The 21892-nt window shown below is 37.2% G+C and overlaps 1 protein-coding gene across 1 annotated transcript; it reads right to left on the bottom strand.

Moving 5' to 3' along the window:
- Positions 1 to 675: 675 nt before the first annotated feature.
- LOC121967118 (ubiquitin-activating enzyme E1 2-like) lies at positions 676 to 10356 on the bottom strand. The gene is made up of 7 exons (XM_042517155.1): positions 10200 to 10356; positions 9717 to 10045; positions 8924 to 9141; positions 5607 to 6401; positions 4603 to 5471; positions 3524 to 3956; positions 676 to 1444 (listed from the first exon to the last, which is right to left on the bottom strand). Exons 2-7 carry the CDS (start codon positions 10030 to 10032, stop codon positions 845 to 847), a joined length of 3231 nt encoding a protein of 1076 aa, XP_042373089.1. The 5' UTR covers positions 10033 to 10045; positions 10200 to 10356; the 3' UTR covers positions 676 to 844.
- Between the last annotated feature and the right edge of the window lie 11536 nt (positions 10357 to 21892).

Genomic DNA, 21892 nt, shown 5'->3' with positions numbered 1-21892 from the left:
GAAAATAAAGGAAAAAAAGATACTTAGTGATACGTTATTGATATACTCAGAGCGTTTTCTTGCTCCAAAGGACGACGGATCATGCAAATCGATGAACATGGAACCCCTAAGGTTCTCCCAGGAACTCTTTCCCAAGAAAAGGGGTGAAACTACGAATTAAATGAGTGAAAATGAAAGAAAATTCCTTTTTATAACAGGGGCATAGCCTCTCGTTTTCTCTACCACACTATTGTGCCTCAAGACAACCGTGGCATGTGCCACGACCCAAGGCAGGCACGCCCGTGCCTACCCATGGGCTTCTCTAAAAGACTAGATACAACCATGCATCATGGCACGACCAGACCATGAGAAATGAGAAGAGAGACACGATCATGTCTTAAGGCACGACTGAATCATGTAACTTACTAGGAAGAGAGGCACGGTCATGCTAAATCATGGGTCTTAGCTAAAGCAAGATAGTCATGCACACAACCTTGATTGCTAATTCACTCCAACACCCAATTCACTCCATTTTACTTCATTTTATTCCAATGAATCTTATCGATCAAAACAAATAAAAAACAAACCTCCAAACAAAATAAAATAAAAATATGACTATATAATAAAATATAATATAATAAACATAGATGATACTTAAAAATTAATATCTAAAAATATATATAATCATACACATCATAATTATAACTCATTTTCCTTTTCTTTAAGTCTTCATAAATGTAATTGTACCATAAAAAACAGATGGTGACAATGTGATGCCCATTGCGTTCAATATAGTTTTCGGGGGAAAAAGGTGCTAGAGAATTAATGACCATCCGTCTCAAGGATCCTACAATCTAGAGCACGACTAGCAAAAGTAAATTGACACCAATGGGATGTCAACATCTTCCCCATTCTCCTCATCTTCACAAGCCACCACAACGTCTACATGGCGCCTGTAAGCAGGTATTTCAACCTTAGCGACCTCTTTAACTAGATCAACCACCTTCCGATCCATCCGATCCTTGTGCCTAGGAAACATACTATTATAGAGTAAAGAAGTTCCACTGGAAATACTGTAAGCACTCAGCCCTTTGTCCCTGAGCCATTGCAGCAGTTGCCGAAGTGTAAAATCACCCTTAATGATCCAGCGATCCCACACTGTCCAGCTCATATCTCTGTACTTGATTGTCTTAGGCAGAACGGGCTCAGCAATGGAGAACAAAGGTAGAGCAAGGTTAGCAAATGTGTTTCTGTAGTCCTCCACCGTATGCCCTCCAGAAAGTACTTTGTAAAGTTCGAGGCACACAAAACCAGTCGCCATAGCTGTTGAGGTAGCAATCGCTGGGATGATCCTCCCAGCTATGAACTTGGCCTTCAGTTTATCAACTTCCGGGATGCTATAGTTTCTTGCACGCATGTTAGCTAGCCCAGCAATAAAATCCATATGGTAGTTGGTGTCATCATCCTGTACAAATTCCAAATGCCCAATAAATACCTAATCTATGTTCAACAAACATTAAAGTGCAAATCCACAACATTTTCATAAAGTACACTGGCACACAACATTACAGAGGAAATAAATATACAATAACTTTGACAAACTGTTGATGCTGGTGGTAATATTACTAATAACTGGAACTAGGAAAGCACAGATGTCAAACCTGATAGGGTGAAGACTTAAGACTCATCATCCTAGATGGATCTTGTATCTTATTTGAACTGTCAAATACAACAGTTAAGATCCATAGCCATAAGATTTAGACAACTTTGTTCATTACCCATCAATGCTTAGTGAAACCCCTAACCTTTATCATCTGGGTCTTGGACCAAAACAGGTAATTTTTAAGCCAAAACCAATACACACCAAAATCAAAATACTGATAGAACACTAGGAAAAGAGACGATATAAACAACAATCAAATTGCTCTTTACTTACAGCCTACGATACTAACTGCTTTTCATCACTTTCATTCTCAAGAGCATCACCATGAACATCTCAAAGTAGACTACCAAGTGCTCATGCATGAAGAACACTTAGCCTTTATCTCCTGTTATACCCAAGACTACAGTAACCTCTGCCACCTACGGGACAGCAACCTGCACTCTCAGGATTCCACAATATAGCACATGTATATTCTACATAGTGGTATGCCACACTAAATTTAGTCCAATGTTTTAGGCTGTGAAGAGAGATTTAAGGCCTATTAGCATCAGGATATATCATGGTGTCCTTGCGATTGCATGAGGTTGCATACCTCTATCAAATACCTCATGAGAGGAGGTAAAGTTGCATAATAGAAAAACATATTATTGCTTAAAATAAACAATGTGGGAAATTTTATATAGACCTAGGCTCAGAAGACATGGAAAACTAGTCTAGATTAGTAAAACTAAAACCAAGAAGAATAAAAATTTGGATAGAAGCTGAACCAGTTAATTTTCTCAGGCCAGTTTATACTAGGAAATTGATTCCTACCGACTACAATTGGAATTAACTTCAAGGGACCAAACATGAAGAAGGAACTTGAAGGTACAATTTTATTCTATTATATCTTATAATTCTTAGTGAAATCGATGAGCATTTAATTACTTTTAAGAGTGACAATAATCATGTCAAATAGATTTTTTTTTTCTTTACAAGGAACATAGAAAGAATCATGTATAAACAATGTTGGATATAATGGAGTTTTAAGAACAATAACATAAGATGATCCAAGATAGAATGATGAAAAAAAAAAGTGTTAGTATTGTTGTTATGTTGATTATAATGACAAATAAGACCGAGAATGTAGCTCGATTCATTATTGGAGAGTCTAAAGGCAGAGGTAAAACATATAAGAAGAGTTTGGTGGTGATAAGGAAATGTACAAAAGCTCTTTGTATAAAGAGGTTATGTTTAACAAAATTATAGAAGTGGAGATAAATTTAGCTAAAATTGAGACAGACTATAAGAGCAACCCCACATGGATGTAAGAAGTGAAATTATGTCATGAAGGAAAGCCTCAAGGAACCGAAAACAGTAATTCATGGGAAAGGGAAACATTGGGAATGGTCATTTTGTAAGGGGATGAGAAAATTTTCCTTAACTGACAGGATCAGATAAGTAGGCAAGAAATTAATACCCAATCTAAACACACTGTATATTTTACTACTGGATGCCTCTGTATGAGATCCAAAGTCTTGAAAACCATTGCTAGATCAAATCAGATAAACTGGACCTTCTTCCCAACCAAAACTTAAGTGACAAGAAAGAGGTCCACAAAGAGATCTAGCTACAGTAACTCTTAGCCTCTTACTAAGGATGTAATTACTGAAGACCATTTCTTTGCTAAATCCTTCATAATATAACTCCTTGTTCCTGCTTCAGACGTGAAATTTTGAGAGAGCATATCATGAACATCAAGCAAAGAGAAGTGGAACAACAAAGTAAATCCAAAAAATAAGTATATTGTGGATGATATCAAGGACCTTCTGAAAAAACATGAGAAAAAGGAACCAAAATAACTGACCATATTTTTTAGAAATATATAAAGAAACATACTACCTTTTCAAACTGAATTGGGTTCATACGAAATTCTGTGGGAAGTTTCTTGGAACATTCTTCAAGCTTTGTAATAAGGTCATTGATGACTGCAGAATCATCGATGGAAGCAGTCGAAAGGCTAGTAGCTTTTGCATCAGTTACAATGTTAACATCTGTCTTAGGCTGAAATTCAAGGACTATAACTTTATTAACAGCATCAGCTATCTTCTTTGGGTATATGGCCCAATCAGGAACAGGAATTCTAAATGTTTCAGCTCTAAGAATAGAAGCAGCCATAATAAATTGAATATGACTGGGATCACTAGCAGAGAACAACAATGGTCGTGGAAATCGTTTAGGAGCAGACCAGAAAGGTGCACCACTGCTTGTAACTGCATCCTCAGGGAAAGTAAATGTTAACTGCTTCATACGATTGGAGAAGTAATCCTCAAACCTGAAAATATACTTTTGTTTCTAAAATAACCTATAAACATAAGAGAAAAATAGAGGGAATGCAATAATACTGATGCTGCCCCTGAACTAGTATTCTTAGAGTGACGAATAGAAACAAGTATCCTACCAACAAAAACATTAAGTAGCCTTAATTAAAAAGCACATTAACAACACGAAGTAACAATAAAATAGGTAAAGTAAAGGTTTCCTTCTTTTAACATGCCAGACAGTCGGATCTGATTCCCCAAAATGAGAAAAAACTGTATGACACGCAAGAAATTGAAACATTATCCTTAAAAAAATGCATATAAAAGTATTAGGCCATTGAAATGAAATAAAAAAAAAAAAGAACAACCCGGTACACGAAGCTCTCGCTATGCGGGGTCCCGAGAAAGGATCCATTGTACGCAGCCTTACCCTGCTTTTTGCAAGAGGTTGTTTCCAAGATTCAAACCCGTGACCTTTTGGTCACAAAGCAACAACTTTACCGTTGCGCCAAGGCTCCCCTTCAAATGAAATAATAATAATAAATGTAAAAAATATCCAAAACTGCTGGAAACAATGACTCAAAAATGGCAAAAGGGAACAAACTTAAAGAAAAACAAAGTCACAAAATTGTCTCGAGAACATAAGAGAATGATAGTCACCTTAGACGTGCCCAACTAACACAATCTTGGAATGACTCACATCTATCCTTGTCAAGGCACTCAAGAACACGTTCAAGAAGATCCCTAGCCTGTGCATCTCCAGCATTTCTCATAGAAGAAGCATACACATCTGGATTAGATAGGAATGTATTCACTTCATTTGGTGTTTTCTCAAGAAGACCATCAAATTCAGATCTAGCCCATGTTAGACAGTGATCAATGTTATGGGGGAATGAATGAACAGTGCACATGGGTGCCTGCTTCTCAGGTGGATCTCTAGAGGCTCCATAGTTCTCGGTCAAGTGAGGAATGACCATCTGTGTATTGCATTTGGCACCTAAAGTTCCAGATTCTAGAAGAGGCTTTTGGAAATATAGACACCGACCATCAATATACATTCTTGCTGTTACATTGTCGAGTGCATTAATAACAGTGTCTAAGCTTTCCCAAAATGCATCATCAAACACATTTTCAGTCTCAGGGCTTGCACGGTTTTGGAGAGCCTCAATATGAAGTTTGGGATTGATTAATGAGGTAGCTATGGCTGCTACAGTGGATTTGGCTTGCCCAATATTCCAATCGCGGAAGAGAAACTGACGACTGAGATTACTTTTCTCAATTACATCATCATCAGTTATAGTGAGTTTTCCCTCCGGACTGCAACAAACACCCATTAATGCTAGATTCTTTAAGAATTCACACCCCAAGGCACCAGACCCAACAATAAATATTTTGGCATCTTCCAGTTTCTTTTGAAGCTTGGACCCAAACACAGAGATCTGAGCATCATACCTGTGATTCAGTGGCTTAAAATAACTAGGTTCCAACGGCTCTACAGGGAGGGATTCAAGTGAATCGAAGTAAAAAAACTGTCAAAGATGAGAAAAACATGTATTAGGTACATTGTCAGATTTCCAATACTAACTAGGTTAGGTCGCACAATAAAACCATAAAGCACATATACCATCAATAAAATAAATGTACCAATAAAAGCCATGCTTCACCTGAAAAAGTGGATGGAATTTTCCAGAACAAGCCTTCACAACCTCTTGTCCAACGATACCACCAAAAATTGCAGCCATTGGATTCAAAGTTGCCCGGGAACCATAAGAAAAGTACCGCAGAATTTTCCTATCAAATTCTTCAAGCTTCTGATCACCCATGCTTTCGTTCATGTTGATAGCAAAAGCTATCATCTGCTGAGCATCCTCCTCTGATCCAGCAAGAGGAAATCGCCCCATCTCATGCCTAAATCTATCCAATGCTTGAAAAGCCAAATGTAAAAGAGGAGGACGATCAAATTTGGAGAAGTCACTCAAGAGAAATTCCCCTGGATCCCTTAGAGCATCTTTTAGAGGCTTGAATTTAAGGATTTTGGGTTCCTTCAGCTGTGTAACTATTCCACCTTTCTTGTATGCACCAAAGTTGGTTGTGTCTTCCTCAAGAGTGAATGAATATGGCCTTGCACTTTTGATCTTTCTGGGCTTTCCATCATTTAGTTCAGTCATCCCTTCAACTTCAGAGAAGACAATAAGATCTCCATCCTGGAACTCAAGCCGCTCATCTTCCACGCATGTTACCATAGCAGGATTATCATTACTAATGGATGCAATGATACCAGTATGTGGCTCCTCGCCATCAACATCAGAAACAGTGAACTCTGGACCAAAATCACAGAAAACACCACCAAAAAGACCTCGCACTTCACACTTAATGAAGCTAATTGGCGGTTGGTGATTGTGACAATAGTCATTATAGTCAAGTGCTTTTTCTATGCTTACATCAGTGAAAACAACAGCCTGCAAAAGTGAAAGACAATCATCAGCAAAAGGATAGAATGGAAAGGACCCAAAGAAACAACTATTAAATTAAGGAGGAGATAAAGATAAAACTTTATCATTCTGATTCTTCGGTTATCCACAGAACAGTTGATAAGACATGACCATTATAAGGATGTTCACACCAAGAACCTCTGCAAGCCCAGTTCGGATTTCCTGGTCCACAATTCCTGGTCAGTTCGGATTTCCTGGTCCACAATTCCTGATCCCCTCCCAGTCCCTACACACTTCGGATGCCGTTTTATTCAGTGAATTCATCCAAAAAAGTGAAAATCTAAAATGCCTCAATTCCATGGATAAATTATAATTTTTTAGTATTTTTTACCTTATAAATGTATTTAATGAGGGTTTTTTCTCTTTTTCAGGGATAAAATTGGGGAAAAAAGCTCATTAAATACATTTATAAGGTAAAAAATGCTAAAAAAAAAATTATAATTTATGCACGGAATCGAGGCATTTTAGATTTTTACTTTTTTGGATGAATTCACTAAATAAAACAGCATCCGAAGTGTGTAGGGACTAAAAGGGGATCAGGAATTGTGGACCAAGAGATCCCCAGGAGATCCAAACTGCGGTAAGCCAATATTCTAAAATGGAGTCGCCATGTAGGTAAGGTTTATCTCATCAGATAAACTAAATACATTTTCATGCAGCAAGCATAGTGGTGTCACAATCTACCATATACCCACCCAAATATTGATAACAGATTCATGTCAAAGTCTTATATAACCTACTTGAATAATCTAATGGGATGGATTACATTGCATTGTTTAACATACAATTTACATAAACATTGTCTTAGGAAAGTGTTTTAATTTCACCAATCAGATGAACTCAGGTAGAATCAGATGAGCATAGTAATCAATTCTCAAAATTTTTGGAATGTCCCAAATCTTACAAAAATATATTAATTGAAGGCTCATTGCATTCCAATTATGTTATTTGAGACAAAATACATGATAGTGAGTAAAATAAATTAAGGGAAAACGGACTTAAAGCAGGTACTTTAGAATGTGTAATATCAAAAATCACCATCAATTCATTAATGAAAAATCAATATTGGCAAGAAAACATGTTAAAGCCAATGGAATAGATATCATCAACATGTTCATAAGTGAGGTTTTGAGCCATTTGGAAGACTATCAAGCATTGCAAGAAAAAGTTGACAATAGTGCTTCAAAATACAAAGTGAACTTGTACAACTAGCAGGTAGTCTTAGTGCACACCATAACACACTGCAGACCACCCATCCATTACTCTTCCAATCATTGTTATCTCCAATTCTCTTAACCTTTGCATTCGTTTTACCATTCTTTCTTTTACTTTATCCTCGCTCTAGGTCTAGCTCTAGCTCTACCTCTCTACATTGTTTCCACCCCATCTCTCCTACAATACTACTCTTCTTTATGACATATGACTCCCTTACCACCCACTTTGCATTCTGCATTCTCATTTAATATGCAGCCATGGAATCAACCAATTCCATGTCACCTTGATCCGGTGAATGACTCCCGTGGGCACCGGACAGAAAAATGAACTCTGGCTTTGTATACATAGCTGATCTTCCTTTCTACGAACTGGTTTTTAATTATTATCTAGAATGGTGTAAATTATTTGTTATTTTATTTGTTTGGATCAAAAAATGTGGAGTAAGATTGCCATTAAACTTGCCCATCATTGGAGTTAAACCTAATTCTAGTTAGTAAATAACTACCACAACTACTTACAATCAGACATACTGCCTCATTAGATATCTGTGATTGGAAAAAAAAATTAAAAAACTGAATACAACTAGAAAATTTTACTTGAGAAAATCAATAAAACATTGATCGAATGAATTGAAAAAAAAAAAGAATGGAACCATGGATATTAGATGAATAGAAGAAAAGATATATATTAATCCATGTATTGAATTAATTGTTGGCTAAAAATCTACAGAAGGTGGAAGGGAGTGAAAAAGAATTAAGTCAGGCATTCAAGGAATAACAGTCACATCCAGAATAATATAAAATTCTCAAGACAAACTGAAAAAATACATGTAAGATCTTGAGAAAAAAATTATAATTCAAATACAGATTTAATATTTGAATTTAACAAAGGTGACAAGGACTTGATAACTAGTATGATTATCAGTTAATAGATTAAAGAAAACATATAGATGTTGCATGACATAAAAAAATGATCTAGATACTATGTTAAGATACTGGGACAACAAAGTGTCTACACAAACCTGAACACACAATCCAGGCAGTAAAGAAAACAAAAAAGTGACAGAAACCAGAAGACACACAGAAATAACACTCTACTATAGGATTTGTGGTGAAATAATAAAGATTGGTTACGCAAAAAGTGACTATTACTTGGAATCACTTGATACAAAGTGAGACACACAGCGTGGACACACTTGTGTAATTATACTGAAATATCATTGATCATTAATAAGTGAACAAAAATACTGAATGAACAATGTTTAGGAAGCAAACCTGGAAACTAGAGAGTTTCTCCTTAGATAAATTTCCAGTCAAAGTAGTGACTACAACAGCATTGTTCAGTTCTTGCAGCTTCAGAACGCATGCAAGTGCCTTGTTCTTACCTATATCTTCCTCAGAGAAAAAGAAATTGCTAGATAAGTCCCACATTTCCACATTCCCTTCGTCATGCAAAGTGATAGATCTTACACCAGCAAGAACAAGATTCTTCGCTGAAAGAGAAAGAGGCTTCACAAGTCATAAAAAGTACTTGTATCTAGCCAACCATAGAGCACAGTAGTATGACAATATGCAAAACTTTAATTTCTAAAAGATTAGCAATGATTCCCTGTTAAGTTTCAGTAGAAAAGAAAACAGATAAACAAGGTTATAAATATTTCTTAGGTTAGAGTCATTTTGATCAGTGCATATACCATTCCATGATAAGGGCATCATTATACTGAGGTGAATCTTGAAAAGGAAGTATAGTCTTGATATTTAACTAAAATCCAAACCCACAAAGAAAACTGAATCATCTTATCCCTGCAACTATCTCCAGTTCAATTTGCAATCTATAATAAACAGGAAAATATTTTTTTTTAGATGTAAAAAAAAAGAGCCTTCCAATGGAAGTCAATTATGAAAACTCCTAGAGAATTGAATCCCCATAAGCACCAGATAATCCCTAGGAATAGTTAAATGAGGTCTGCCACATTTAAATCCCACAAGATACTTAGATCTAAATTACGGTCACATAACACTCAAAGTTCTAAAAAGAAAAACGAAAGTAAGAAAGAACGAAACGTACCAATCTCAGCACCGAGACCCTGAAGGCCAGAAACAAGAACGTTGGAGGCAAAAAGTCGACGCATCGTCTCCCGTCCATACACGGCCAGCTGCCTGCTGTGGAGGTCCTCGTCGATGTCATCTGGCTTGCTCCCATCCGCATCAATCTGCATCCCATTGACTTGGCTGTTATCCACCTCCATCACCGATGTCTCCTCAGCCACAGCCGAAGAGATCAGCAAGTCCTCTCTCGTCCTCTTATGCAAAGCCTCGTCAGCCACAGCAGCCGCCTGGTCCTGGTCGATCTCAGCTTCCACAACTCTTTTCCGAGAAATCATATAGAGCGGTACGCTGCCCGCAGCCCCACGACAAGGATCAGAAAAGGAAGCGACGAAGAAGGTTCTCCAACTACAACGCCCAAGCCTAACCCCGGGCCAAACCCAAGCCCAAACCAAAACCTAGACCAAAAACCATGGATCGAATGAGATAAGAGAAGGAGACTTACCAGGGGAACGGATGAAGGAGAATCGAAGGAGCGCAGGGTTTGGGTGCTTCTTCTTCCTCCGATCGCTTCCTCGTCTAGCTTATCTACTGGTTAGGGTTGGAGGGAGTGCGAAGCTATGGGAGTAAACCGACCCAACGAGAGGAATTTATATGGTCGAGCGGAAGGGGTTAATGTGTCTCGGTTGAGATGCCTACCACTAGTCGCTAGTGCTAGTTACTAGTCAATTTTGGTTTCCAGCTGGGTCGATTTACCAGCTCTCAAGGTAGGACCTATGTGGACTCGAGTCGCTGGACATCGAATTTCCTCACAGCGGTAGTAGGGAGGTATGAATGTGGGCAAGTGTAGGCATAAAAAAGTAATATTCGAGGGTATTCGAGGTTGATTTTTATACATGTATCACCCATAACGTAGTGTAATTAAGGAGCCTGCTTGATTGTGTTGGATAGGATTTGAAGGGGAAAGGAAATACGAACCTACTTTTGTTTTTCAATTTATGCTTTATTTGCATGATAAAGTAGTCATGAGAGTATTTATAAGAAAAAAATGATATTTATACGTAGATTACCAAATTAATTACTTAAAAGATTGAATATGTTTTTTTTATCCTCGAATCGAATCTGATTTTTTTTTTTCTCTGTCCTCCTCCGTTCTCTCTTTTATATTTACAAACTCTTTCTCTTACCTCCCCTATATTCTCTTTCCTCAATTTTTTTTTTCATATACACAAATATTTATATCAAGCTCACACTGGAAATATAATATATTCATATCAAACACACATTAGAATTGAAAGTCATTTCTTCTAATAATATTTTAACTAACTTTAGAGAAGCCAAATTAGGTAATAGAGGGTATTATTAGGCTCCTTATCATCTTAGAAATCTTAGAAATTTAAAGGATCTAAAATAGATCCAATCAGAACTGTTTAAGTCCATTAATGAATTTTAACTAAACCTACTAATAGACCTAGACAAGTATGATTAGACTTATTTCATATCCTTTGGATTTCAGAGACTATAAAGAGTCCAATAGTATCCTTCATTGCCTATTTCGACTTCTCTGAAGATGTTAAAATGTAATAAAAAAAATCAACTCTAAACCTTATTGTGGGTATGATATAAATGGTCAAAATTCACTGATAGACCTACAAAAAAATTGATTAGACATATTTTAGGTCTTTTAGATTTTTGAGGTTATAAGAACTATAAAGGTATCCTCCATTGCTTATTTCGGCTATTTGGAGATATTAAATGTAATAAAGAAAAAACAACTCTAAACCATAATGTGGACCTACTATGAATCCATATCAGGCGTAATATGGGCCCACATTGAGGTTTAGAGTCAATTCTTCCAATAACATTTAAACCCTCCGAAGAAGTCGAAATAAGTAATGGAGGTCACCATTAGGCTCCTTATAGTCTCAAAAATCCAAAGAATCTGAAATGAGTCCAATCAAACTTGTTTAGGTCTATAAGTGGGTTTTGACCCTAAACACTAACGTAGCAATTCAGACCTGAAATGGGTCAAATCAAATCTGTTTAGGTCCAATCTTTTGAGTTGTTAAAATATTATTGGAAGAATCGACTCTAGATCTTAATGTGAGCATGATATGAATATATCATGTTCATATCTACCCAACATGAATCTGATATGAATATGTATGCATGCATGCAAAAAGAGAGGAAAAAGATGAGAGTTTTATATGCATAAGAAAGAGGAAAGAGGAAAGAGGAAAGAGGAAAAAAGAAAAAGAATATAGAAAGAGAATAAGTCATATTTAGCAGGAGGGATGGGAAGAGCGCATAATTGAGTATGTCTTTTGGTAAATACTAAAATAACATGTCCTTTGGTCAATTCAAAAATCTACATACAACCTTTGGTAAATTGTCAAAAAAAAAAAAAAAAAAGAGAATCTAGATTTTGAACTTGAGTCTTGTCCTTTCAACTTGTAAAGATTTGCAAGCAGAGTAAGTGTTGGTGCAGATTGCACTAATAATCAGGTTTTGATATATGACAAATAAACTAAAGTTGGATGTGTTGTTTACCTAACATTTTACCAAATTAATATGCAGGACTTGATGAGTCTAGAGGATTGAAACACCAAGCTAAAGTCCAATTAGGTTGATAGCTAGCACGAAATCCAGATTGGTTAAAATCTGGCAGAAGAAAATCTAGGTTGGTTGAGATCTAGCAGAAGGAAGTCTAGTTGGGTTGACAACTAGCTGAAGTCCAGATTAGTTAAAATCTGATATGAAGTCCTGGTGGGTCAAGGGACCTGCCATCAAGGAGGAAGTCCGTGTTTTGTAAGTGGAGGTAAGTAGTGTTGGTGTGGTTAGCACTGACGGTCTAACTCAGATTTTGATCAATGACAAAGTATGTTAAGTTAGTTTTGTTGTGATCTAATACTTTGAATAAGTGTGCAGGAAAAGTCCAGCTAGGTCAATGGGCTGACATGATAGTTGGCTCGAAATCCAACTAGGTCAACGGGTTGACCTAATAGCTGGCACGAAGCCCAGCTAGGTCAACGGACCGACCTGATAGATGGCACGAAGTCCAGACTGGTCGATGGGCTGACCTGATGTCTAGAACGAAGTCCATACTGGTTGACGGGCTGACCTGATGTCTAGCACGAAATCCAGCTAGGTTGATGGGTTGACCTGATAGTTGGCACGAAGTCTAAATGGGTCGACGGGCTGACCGGACGTCTAGCAGGTAAGTTAAGGTAAGTCACTGGAGGGGAGTGACTTGGTGAGGACATGTTCCCCGTTCGAGGGAATAGTAGGTGTCGATCCAACCTAGAACTATTTTGGGAATCTAAGTTGAGATCGTGACTAGATTTTGGTCTAGGTGAGACGGAATCTAATTACTACTCTTTTATTATATTTGTGTTAACTTTTGTTTTGCAGGGTAATATTGTTGGAACCCCAAGATTGTTTTGGTGTGATCAACAAGTTAAGTTAGGTCCTGTGTGTTTCTAACCTTGTGTCTAAGTGTGCAGGAGCTTAGAAGCACAAGTAGTCGAGCGGAAGACGCAACTAGCGAGAAGGACGGCAGTCCGAGAGACGAGGTGCTGTGGAAGAGTACACCGGCGGACGAGAAGGAAGCGTGCGGTGGTTCCGAGGGACGAAAGCCGGAGCGAAAGATTGCTCGGGGAGCAAGAGACGCAGCTAGCGAGAAGGACGGCACGCGGTGCGTCCGAGGGATGAAGATTGCGGCTGAGTACGACGGCGGACAAGAAGGAAACACGCGGCGATTTCGAGACCAGAACTTGGGTTCGGGTGAGCTCTATTCCGGATAGCAGAGATCACCCAACCAAGTAGAGGACTCGGACGAAAGTCAACTGGAGTTGACTAAGCATCCGGGGCGCCCGGAACTGTCCGGGGCGCCCGGAACTGTCCGGGGCCCCCGGACTGGTTCTGAACGTTGGGGGATAAAATTTATCCCCCCAGAGCGCCCGGAACCCTTCCAGGCACCCCGACCAAGGCTATAAATATAATCTTGGTCCAGAAGCTCATCATAGTTCAGAAATTGTAAAAACATTTGTGTGCTTTCCACTGTTTAAATTAGCTTCTTTCCTTTTATGCTTCAACGCTATAAGAGGCTTCTCCGCCTGAAGGAGATTGATAGTACGCTTCATCCTTTCCTTAGATTAACAACCTCCCCGGTTGTAACCAAGTAAACAACTGTGCCTCTTTCTTTTTCTGCTTTTAATTTACTGCTTTGATTATTTTACAAGTGTTAGTTTGAAAAGTCGGGAAGGGTCTTTGTTTATTTTTTACAGGGTTATTCAACCCCCCTTTTAGCCGGCCCAACGGTCCTACAAGTGGTATCAGAGCCAAGATGCTTCAGGAGGACTAACCGCCGAACGAAGCAACGAGATGACCGGATCTAACATCCACCCGCCAAAATTCGAGGGGGACTTTGCAAGCTGGAAGAAACACATGGAGGTATTTTTTGGTACCGATTTCAATTTATTACTAACAATGGAACTCGGTTTTGAAGCTCCCGAGGAAAAAGCGAAAACTCAATGGACAAAGAAAGAGCAGGGCGAGTACGTGGCAAACAAGAAAGCAGAATTCCATCTGATAAGCGTACTTTCGCCACAAGAAGTCAACCGGATCGACATCTACAACTCGGCAAAGGAGCTCTGGGAAAAGTTCCTTGAACTACACGAAGGAACATCCGAAGCCAGGCTTGCGAGACGGGACTTACTTCGCAACCAGCTCACCAACCTCCGCCTTGAAGAAGGTGAAACAATTGCACATCTACACTCGAGGATACAGGAGCTCATCACCGGACTTTCGAATCTCGGAGAAGAGGTAAGTAACGAGATTCGCTCAGGTACGCTTTAAATTCTTTTCCTAGAAACTCAAAATGGGCATCACTAGTAGATGCCTTTTACATTTCGAAAGATCTAGAAAAAATTTCATTAGACGAATTCTTTTCAACATTTGAAGTGTAAGAGTCAAGATGTGCAGGAATAAAGGAGCCCAAGAATAACGTCGCCCTCGAAGCCTCGAGAGACGAACCAGAATCGGAATCCTCTCTCGACGACGAGGAAATGGTAATAATGGTAAGAAGATTCAAAAAACTTTATAAATTCAAATCTACTAACCATCCGCAAGGGAAGAAGAAAAGAACGATCCGCTGCTACCACTGCGACGAAGAAGGGCACGTCAAAGACAATTGTCCCAAGCTGAAGAACAAGGACAAGGAGAAGGGTAAGAAGCCTATCCAAAAGCGAAAGACCCTAAAGGCGACGTGGGACGATACGTCGTCCGACTCGGAAGTCAAGGCATTCTCCGGACTCGCACTGATAGCGAGTCATCAAGACGACGACTGCAAGTCAAGCTCTTCCGAGATGAGCATCGATAGCATCGATGAAGGGGGAGCTTCGTCAGAAGAAAGTAGCAGTTCAAGGGGAGACACGGACAACGAACTCGATAAGGTAAGTCAGGTATGTTCTCTTCCTCCTGATAAACTTTTTAAATTTGTTAAGTTATTAACTAAAGACTGCTGTAAGTTAGAAAAAGAAATAAAAAATTTAAAAATAATTTTAGCCAAATCCTGCCCTTTAGAAGAATTAGATAAATCAAAATTGGAAAATGAAAAATTGAAATTAGAAAATCAAAATTTAAAAATTCAAATAGATAACTTAAAAAAACTATGCATGTTCATCTAAAACCAATTTTAGAACATTTAATAATTTAAATTGGTACTTTAAATATCACCCGGGATAAATTAGGAACATTTTAAGAAAATATGTTCCTAAAAAATTTTTAGTTAATCCAGTAGGTTGGAACCTATATTGGGTTCCTAAATCATGCTTAAACTAAATTTTAAAATTAAAAATTAGTGCTTTAAGTGAGAAAATTAAACCAAGAATTTCTTTATGAGGCTTTGTCAAGGAAGTGGTTGTTGCTCCAATAACCAAGAAGGCCTAGTACCTCGCCACGACCTGGAAGCCAAAATATTGAAATAAATGTTTAATTAACTTACTGATCAAGCATTAATACAAGAATTAATTAGTGCTTTAAAAAAGTTATTCAAAACATTTTATTTCAATTTAGGAATTTATTTACTTAGAAATTTTGCTCAGTTGCCTAAGTCATTTTAAAAAAAAAATTGTGCTTAAAAATTCTCAAAAATTTAAGTTAAATTTTTTTTCAAAAATTTGTTACTTAGGATTTTTTTTACTTAGAAAAATTCTCAAAAATCATTTTACTTAGAACTTAAATTTTCAAAAAATCTATTAAAAACTTAGAATTTTTTTAGAAATATTTTTTCTAAGTCTTTAACCCTTAGATTATTTTTCTTGGAACCCCATTTTTTGTGTGATCAAAGGGGGAGAAGGGAAAGTATAAGTCTAGGGGGAGATAGATAGATTTAATTTTAGATTTAATTTTTCAATCTTTTTGCACTTAAATTGCAAATTAAGTTAATTTACTTAATTCTATTTTTTGTCTATTTTAACCCTATCTTAACTTGGGTTGATCATGTAGGATCGAAAAGAATTTAGATATCTCCACAATGACATGATATTGTCCACTTTGGGCCTAAGCCCTCATGGTTTTGCTCTTGGGCTATACCCAAAAGGCCTCATGTCAATGGAGATATCTTTCTCTTATAAACCCATGATCTTTTCCATGTGTTTTCAATATGGGACTATGTTTGCAACCTTGCAACCCTAACAATCCCCCCCTCAAACAAAGGACCATGGGCTTCCCACGTCCGATCCTTAACCCACCAGGTCTTCCTGCCCCTCGGTCTACCCGACCTACTAGGACTTCCTGCCCCTCGGTCTACCCGACCTACTAGGACTTCCTTGCCTAGCCGCAACTAGGACTTCCTGCCCCTCGGTCCACCCGACCTACTAGGACTTCCTGCCTGGTGTCTGGTCCTCTTGATCCGAACATAGGAGCCCCCACTTTCTTTGTTCGAGGTCAATATTGTACTCACATAGTTCAATTAGACCATAGCTCTTGTGCACAGTCGGTGGTTAAACCTTCCGGCAGTCCGGGCTCTGATACCAATTGTAGGATCGAAAAGAATTTAGATATCTCCACAATGACATGATATTGTCCACTTTGGGCCTAAGCCCTCATGGTTTTGCTCTTGGGCTATACCCAAAAGGCCTCATGTCAATGGAGATATCTTTCTCTTATAAACCCATGATCTTTTCCATGTGTTTTCAATATGGGACTATGTTTGCAACCTTGCAACCCCAACAGATCACACCAAAAGGGGGAGATTGTTGGAACCCCAAGGTTGTTTTGGTGTGATCAACAAGTTAAGTTAAGTCCTGTGTGTTTCTAACCTTGTGTATGTAACGCCCGCCCTCTCACTGCTTAGGAGGGACGGGGTTACTTACAGTCATACGTGCATACATATAAAATCATGGCAGCAGAAACAGTTATTTAGTTGTTTTTTTTTCTAAACTAATCCTCATGCTTATCATATTGAACATTTAGACATACTAGTATAAAACATGGAGAACATAAGTGCATAACTATCCATACTAGTTCAAGTACTATCAAAGAATAAAGACAACACATGGTTCATATGCAAAGTTAGAACATAAAAGCATAAAGCAGTTTTCTTCCACCGTGCCACTACCACACACACTCTTGCCCTTCCTGCTGCTCCTCTTAGTTTAGCCATTCCTTTCATTTTTCTGCAGTACAAGGAAACATAAAAAAAACTATAAGCCCATAAGCTTAGTAAGTCTCTTTCCTACTCACAAAAATCATGAATCATGCATGAGCATAAAGTGGTAACATGTTCATTTGGTAAATCATAACATAACATGTGAGAGCATAAACATAAAGTCATATCATATCATGTGAGCATAAGATCATATCATAGCATGTGAGAGCATAAACTTAAAGTAGTAACATGATCATATAAGCATCATAGACATATTTCAAGAGCATCTTAAGTAAGCATAAAGGAAAACATATAACATGAACTTGTAGATGCAAGATGTTCTTTTGAAAACATGTATCATGAAATGCAAGATGTCCTTTTGAAAACATATATCATATACATAAACATAATTTCAACATGAGGGCCCGGCTTGTACCATATACATACATAAATGTGCGCATCCTAAATAGATCCAAGGTAGCAAATCTTGAACCTACTAGGAACTAGGCCCGTTTCATAGACCATCGACCTAGGGGCAACTTAGGAGCACATCCCTTTTACTAGGCCCGTTTCATAGACCATCGACCTAGGAGCGCTTATGGAGCCCACCCTTGGTACAAGCCATACAAAAGTAAAATAACATATCATGTTTCTTATCATATCATAGCATATCTTATTCTTGTCATATCATGAAGAGAGTTCTTAATCCCAACTTAAGGGAAGCATCTCTTAGGCTTTTCATCTTACATAAGCCTTTCATAACATATCATGATAGCATTAGGTGCACATAACATAAGCATATCATAAGGAATCATAACATGATGGCATGAGTGCACATAACATAAGCATATCATAAGGAATCATAGCATGATGGCATAAGTGCACATAACATAAGCATATCATAGAATATGGTGACCTAAAGTCCATAGTACATCATAAAGAGTCATTATCATGCATGGTTGAGGTTTTGATCTTCCTACAAACCCTAACTCATTCTTGGCCGAAACCTAAAGGTGAGGTTCCAACTTATCAACACAACATGTAGCATGGAAACTTAAACTGACAACATGTAAGAGATCATACATCATGAAGAAGCATAAGCAAGCATGGTTAGATTTCAAAACTTTGCTCTAAGTCTCAAATTCAACTTTGGTCGAAACCTAAAGGTAGGGTTTCTAAACTTTTAAGTACAACATGAAGCATGAAACTTAATCCAACCATATATTAGAGATCATACATTATAAGGAAGCATATACAAGCATGATTAGATTTCAAAACCTTGCCCTAGACCTTGTATCTCAACTTGGCTGAAACTTCAAGGTAGGGTTTCTAAACTTTTAAATACATGAAGCATAAAACTCTTAACTAATAACATATAAGAGATCATGTGTCATGAAGGAGCATAAACAAGCATGTTTCTTTTCAAAACTTATCATGGTCGAACCCTAAGTTTTTTTTCAAAACATTTTAAGCATGGAAAACGTAGGAGACTACTTGTACTGCAGGTGAGGGGGATACTTACATCCTCTCGCCTAATTCTCTAAGAGAAGTAACCTTGCTTGTGAAGCTTTCCTAGAGAAGAATTCTTTTAGCTTGGTCTCAGCAATGGTGAGAAGAGGGAGCTTGGTTTCGGTGGAGAGGAGGAGGGAGGAGGAAGAGAGAAGAAAAATGAATTTTCTCTTTCCTTTTCTCCTTTTATTCCAAATGAAAGGAAGAAGGAAAAATGAACTTTTCCTTCCCTTTTCTTTTACTCATCCTAAATGAAGGGAGAAAGCAAACTCTCTTTTTATTGTAAGAAGAAGAAGGAAACTTGGACTTTTCCTTCTTAGTGAAGAGAGCCTTCACTTTCCTTACCTTTAACCATAATTTCCCTCTTTTCATAACAGCACACCCCTGCTGGGGCTACTGGTTATAACATGGAATCATTTACTAAGAGGTCCAAGGTTCAATTCTTGGTCATGCCTCTTTGAATGGAGTCGGAGAGGGAACAGTGAATGGAGTCGTTGAGGCATGCAAGGAAGTGATGGGAGGCCGTAGGCGCGGTGGAGCCGGGACTAGATCCGGCGGAGGTGGGGTTGGAGCGCCGGAGGGGAGGGTATCATGTTGGTGGAAAAGAAAAAGAAACTTCTGCTATTTTTAAAATAATCTCAAATAGCACCACTGAAAATTTAAAAGTCTCAAAGAGAACCTCTGATATTTATTTCAAAGAATGTCAAATAAAAGTTATAATATCTCTCATTTGCCTTATTTTTCTTTCTAAAATCTCTTTATAAATAGTCACATCCAATAATATCAAATCAAAATTATATTTGATAGGTTAAATAAATTCTAAGCTTTGGGAATTCATGAAACACATATGAATTTCGATGAGCTTGAGGAATTCAAGCTCTTAGAGCTAAAATGAGTTGTTTTGAAATTATTAAGAAAGATTGCAATGTTTTAAAATTATAAATTTAAGACCTATCTAGATATCTCAAGGTCCTCCACGAACTTATTTTCTAATTTAGAATTACAAAGGGCCATAAACAAATAATATTTTTTTATTTAAAAGTTACATATTTTTTACATTTTAGATCAACTACACTCTTCTTGAATTCTTAGTGTTCTACCCATGTATTAATCTTCCCATTAAGTCAACTAGTCTGGCCTCAGTCAATTGTTTAATAGATTGGACTGGTGACCAGAAATATTCTGTATTAGTAAGTCAATCTAAGTCAACTACTCGGTGACTCAATCATGAACTGATTGAAACGTCCCTTCAATCAACTGAAACATTCACTTCAACTAACTTTTAAGGTTGATTCCTCACTTAAGTCAAGTCTACTAAAATCCAAATTATAGCTCATAGACTCTCATCTCACTTAGACTTTCTTACCAACAAGCTTACGTCTCTAGGACTTTATTATTTTGTTAAGAGGTCATACCTCTAAGACTTTATCATCCGCCCAATGTTTGTGAACCAATCAAAACTTTTACTTGCTTAGAGACTTAAACACCGAGAATACCACTTGTTTAGTATTAAGTCAACCTGGACTCATACAAACATTATTCACTTAAAAGGTAATTAATCAATTTTGATCTACTAGACTTTCAGTTGCCAATTTTGATCACCAGGTTAAGAGTTGAAGCATTGTGACATAATGTTGATAGTTCGAAATACGTGACTATCATCTCGACTTCGAGCAGTCCGTGGCTAGGATTCCCAACAATTCCGAAGGTTTGCAATGCTGGAGATTAATGCATCATCAACTAAGATACAAATTTAATTTTTACAAAGTAAAAGTAAATTATGTATTTTACTTTTATCTACATCCAACACTACTCTTACTAATACTTTAGGTTATACAAAGATTAACAATGGAATAAAAATATACAAAGAATAATAAATATATTAATTACTAACACACTAGTTTATATAGTTTGGAACCTTTGTTTCTATTTTATGGCCTACTATTCATCGATAAATTCCTCCAGAAAACTTACTATATGAGCTTACAGTTTAAAGGCTTGTAAGATGTTTTTTTTTTATCTCCAATAGTTCATATAATGTGGCAAAATTTCAAAAGTTCATATATAAAAAATAAAAAAAAATAATTATGTTGGGTAACGTCGAGCCTGGGATGACCGATCTGAGCCCATGAAAGTTTTCCACCGATCACTAGGGTAAATCGGGAAGCGCTTGACAGTCCAGGAGTCCAACATTCTTTAGTTACGTGCCTCATTTGGAAGAAAAATTCCTATAAATTCATCATAGCTAGGACTCAAACCATGAGTACTTGGGTGATAACCTGAATACCCTACCACTGCACCATAGCCTCGGGGGCTATAAACACATAGAAGAGAAAGACTTTAAAATAAAGAAACTCTAATAGAACCAAACTATTTTTATGTGTGAAAAGCCTTCAAACCTCCACCTTAGTTCCCTTTTATAGCTTTCATCATCTCTTTATTCTTCAATTGTTGTTCAATCAATCTAGCACTGATAAGTAGATCGCAACCATCCTTCAGTCGCACTGTTTCCTTTGTACTGTTTAGCCCAAGTCTATTAATGAATACTTAGGTCAAATATATTTCACCTTCAATAAGGCATTAAAGCTGCATTTTCAATAACTCTTCTCTTCCCTTTGTTTTTAGTTTTTATTTTTAGAGTGAGATTAGAATTTTTACAATTTTATTTTTTTATGCACCTAATTTTCTATTATTGTAAAAAGAGAGATTATAAATCTTAGATTAATTTAATGGGTCGTAGTCTCTTAAATTGAACTTAAAATTAAGAGAATTATTCAAGAAGTATCTTTTAAGGATAATTGTGATGATTTATTCAATAAGTATTCTTAAAAGCTATCTAGCAATCTAGATTTGCTCAATTTATAAAGAGTGATATATATATATATATATATCATACTTACATGACATCTAAAAAGAAGAGATTTGAAAATCACATTAAATATGATCGTTAGCATTAGATTCCCATTGTTAATACTTTAATTTTAATTTTTATAATTAAGCAAGTTTTTACACACTAAATATATATCACATAACACAGA

The sequence above is a fragment of the Zingiber officinale genome, chromosome 1B (genome assembly GCF_018446385.1).
Source record: "Zingiber officinale cultivar Zhangliang chromosome 1B, Zo_v1.1, whole genome shotgun sequence".
Taxonomy (NCBI): domain Eukaryota; kingdom Viridiplantae; phylum Streptophyta; class Magnoliopsida; order Zingiberales; family Zingiberaceae; genus Zingiber; species Zingiber officinale.
The sequence above is the reverse complement of the archived record's forward strand: the minus strand, read 5'-3'. Positions and strand labels throughout refer to the sequence as shown.

Coding starts and splice junctions, on each gene's coding strand:
- LOC121967118 (XM_042517155.1), bottom strand. CDS start 10,032: ATGATTTCTCGGAAAAGAGTTGTGGAAGCTGAGATCGACCAGGACCAG. Junction 9,142..9,716: donor GGGTCTCGGTGCTGAGATTG/GTACGTTTCGTT, acceptor TTTCTCTTTCAG/CGAAGAATCTTGTTCTTGCT. Junction 1,445..3,523: donor ACCCAATTCAGTTTGAAAAG/GTAGTATGTTTC, acceptor GAATTTGTACAG/GATGATGACACCAACTACCA.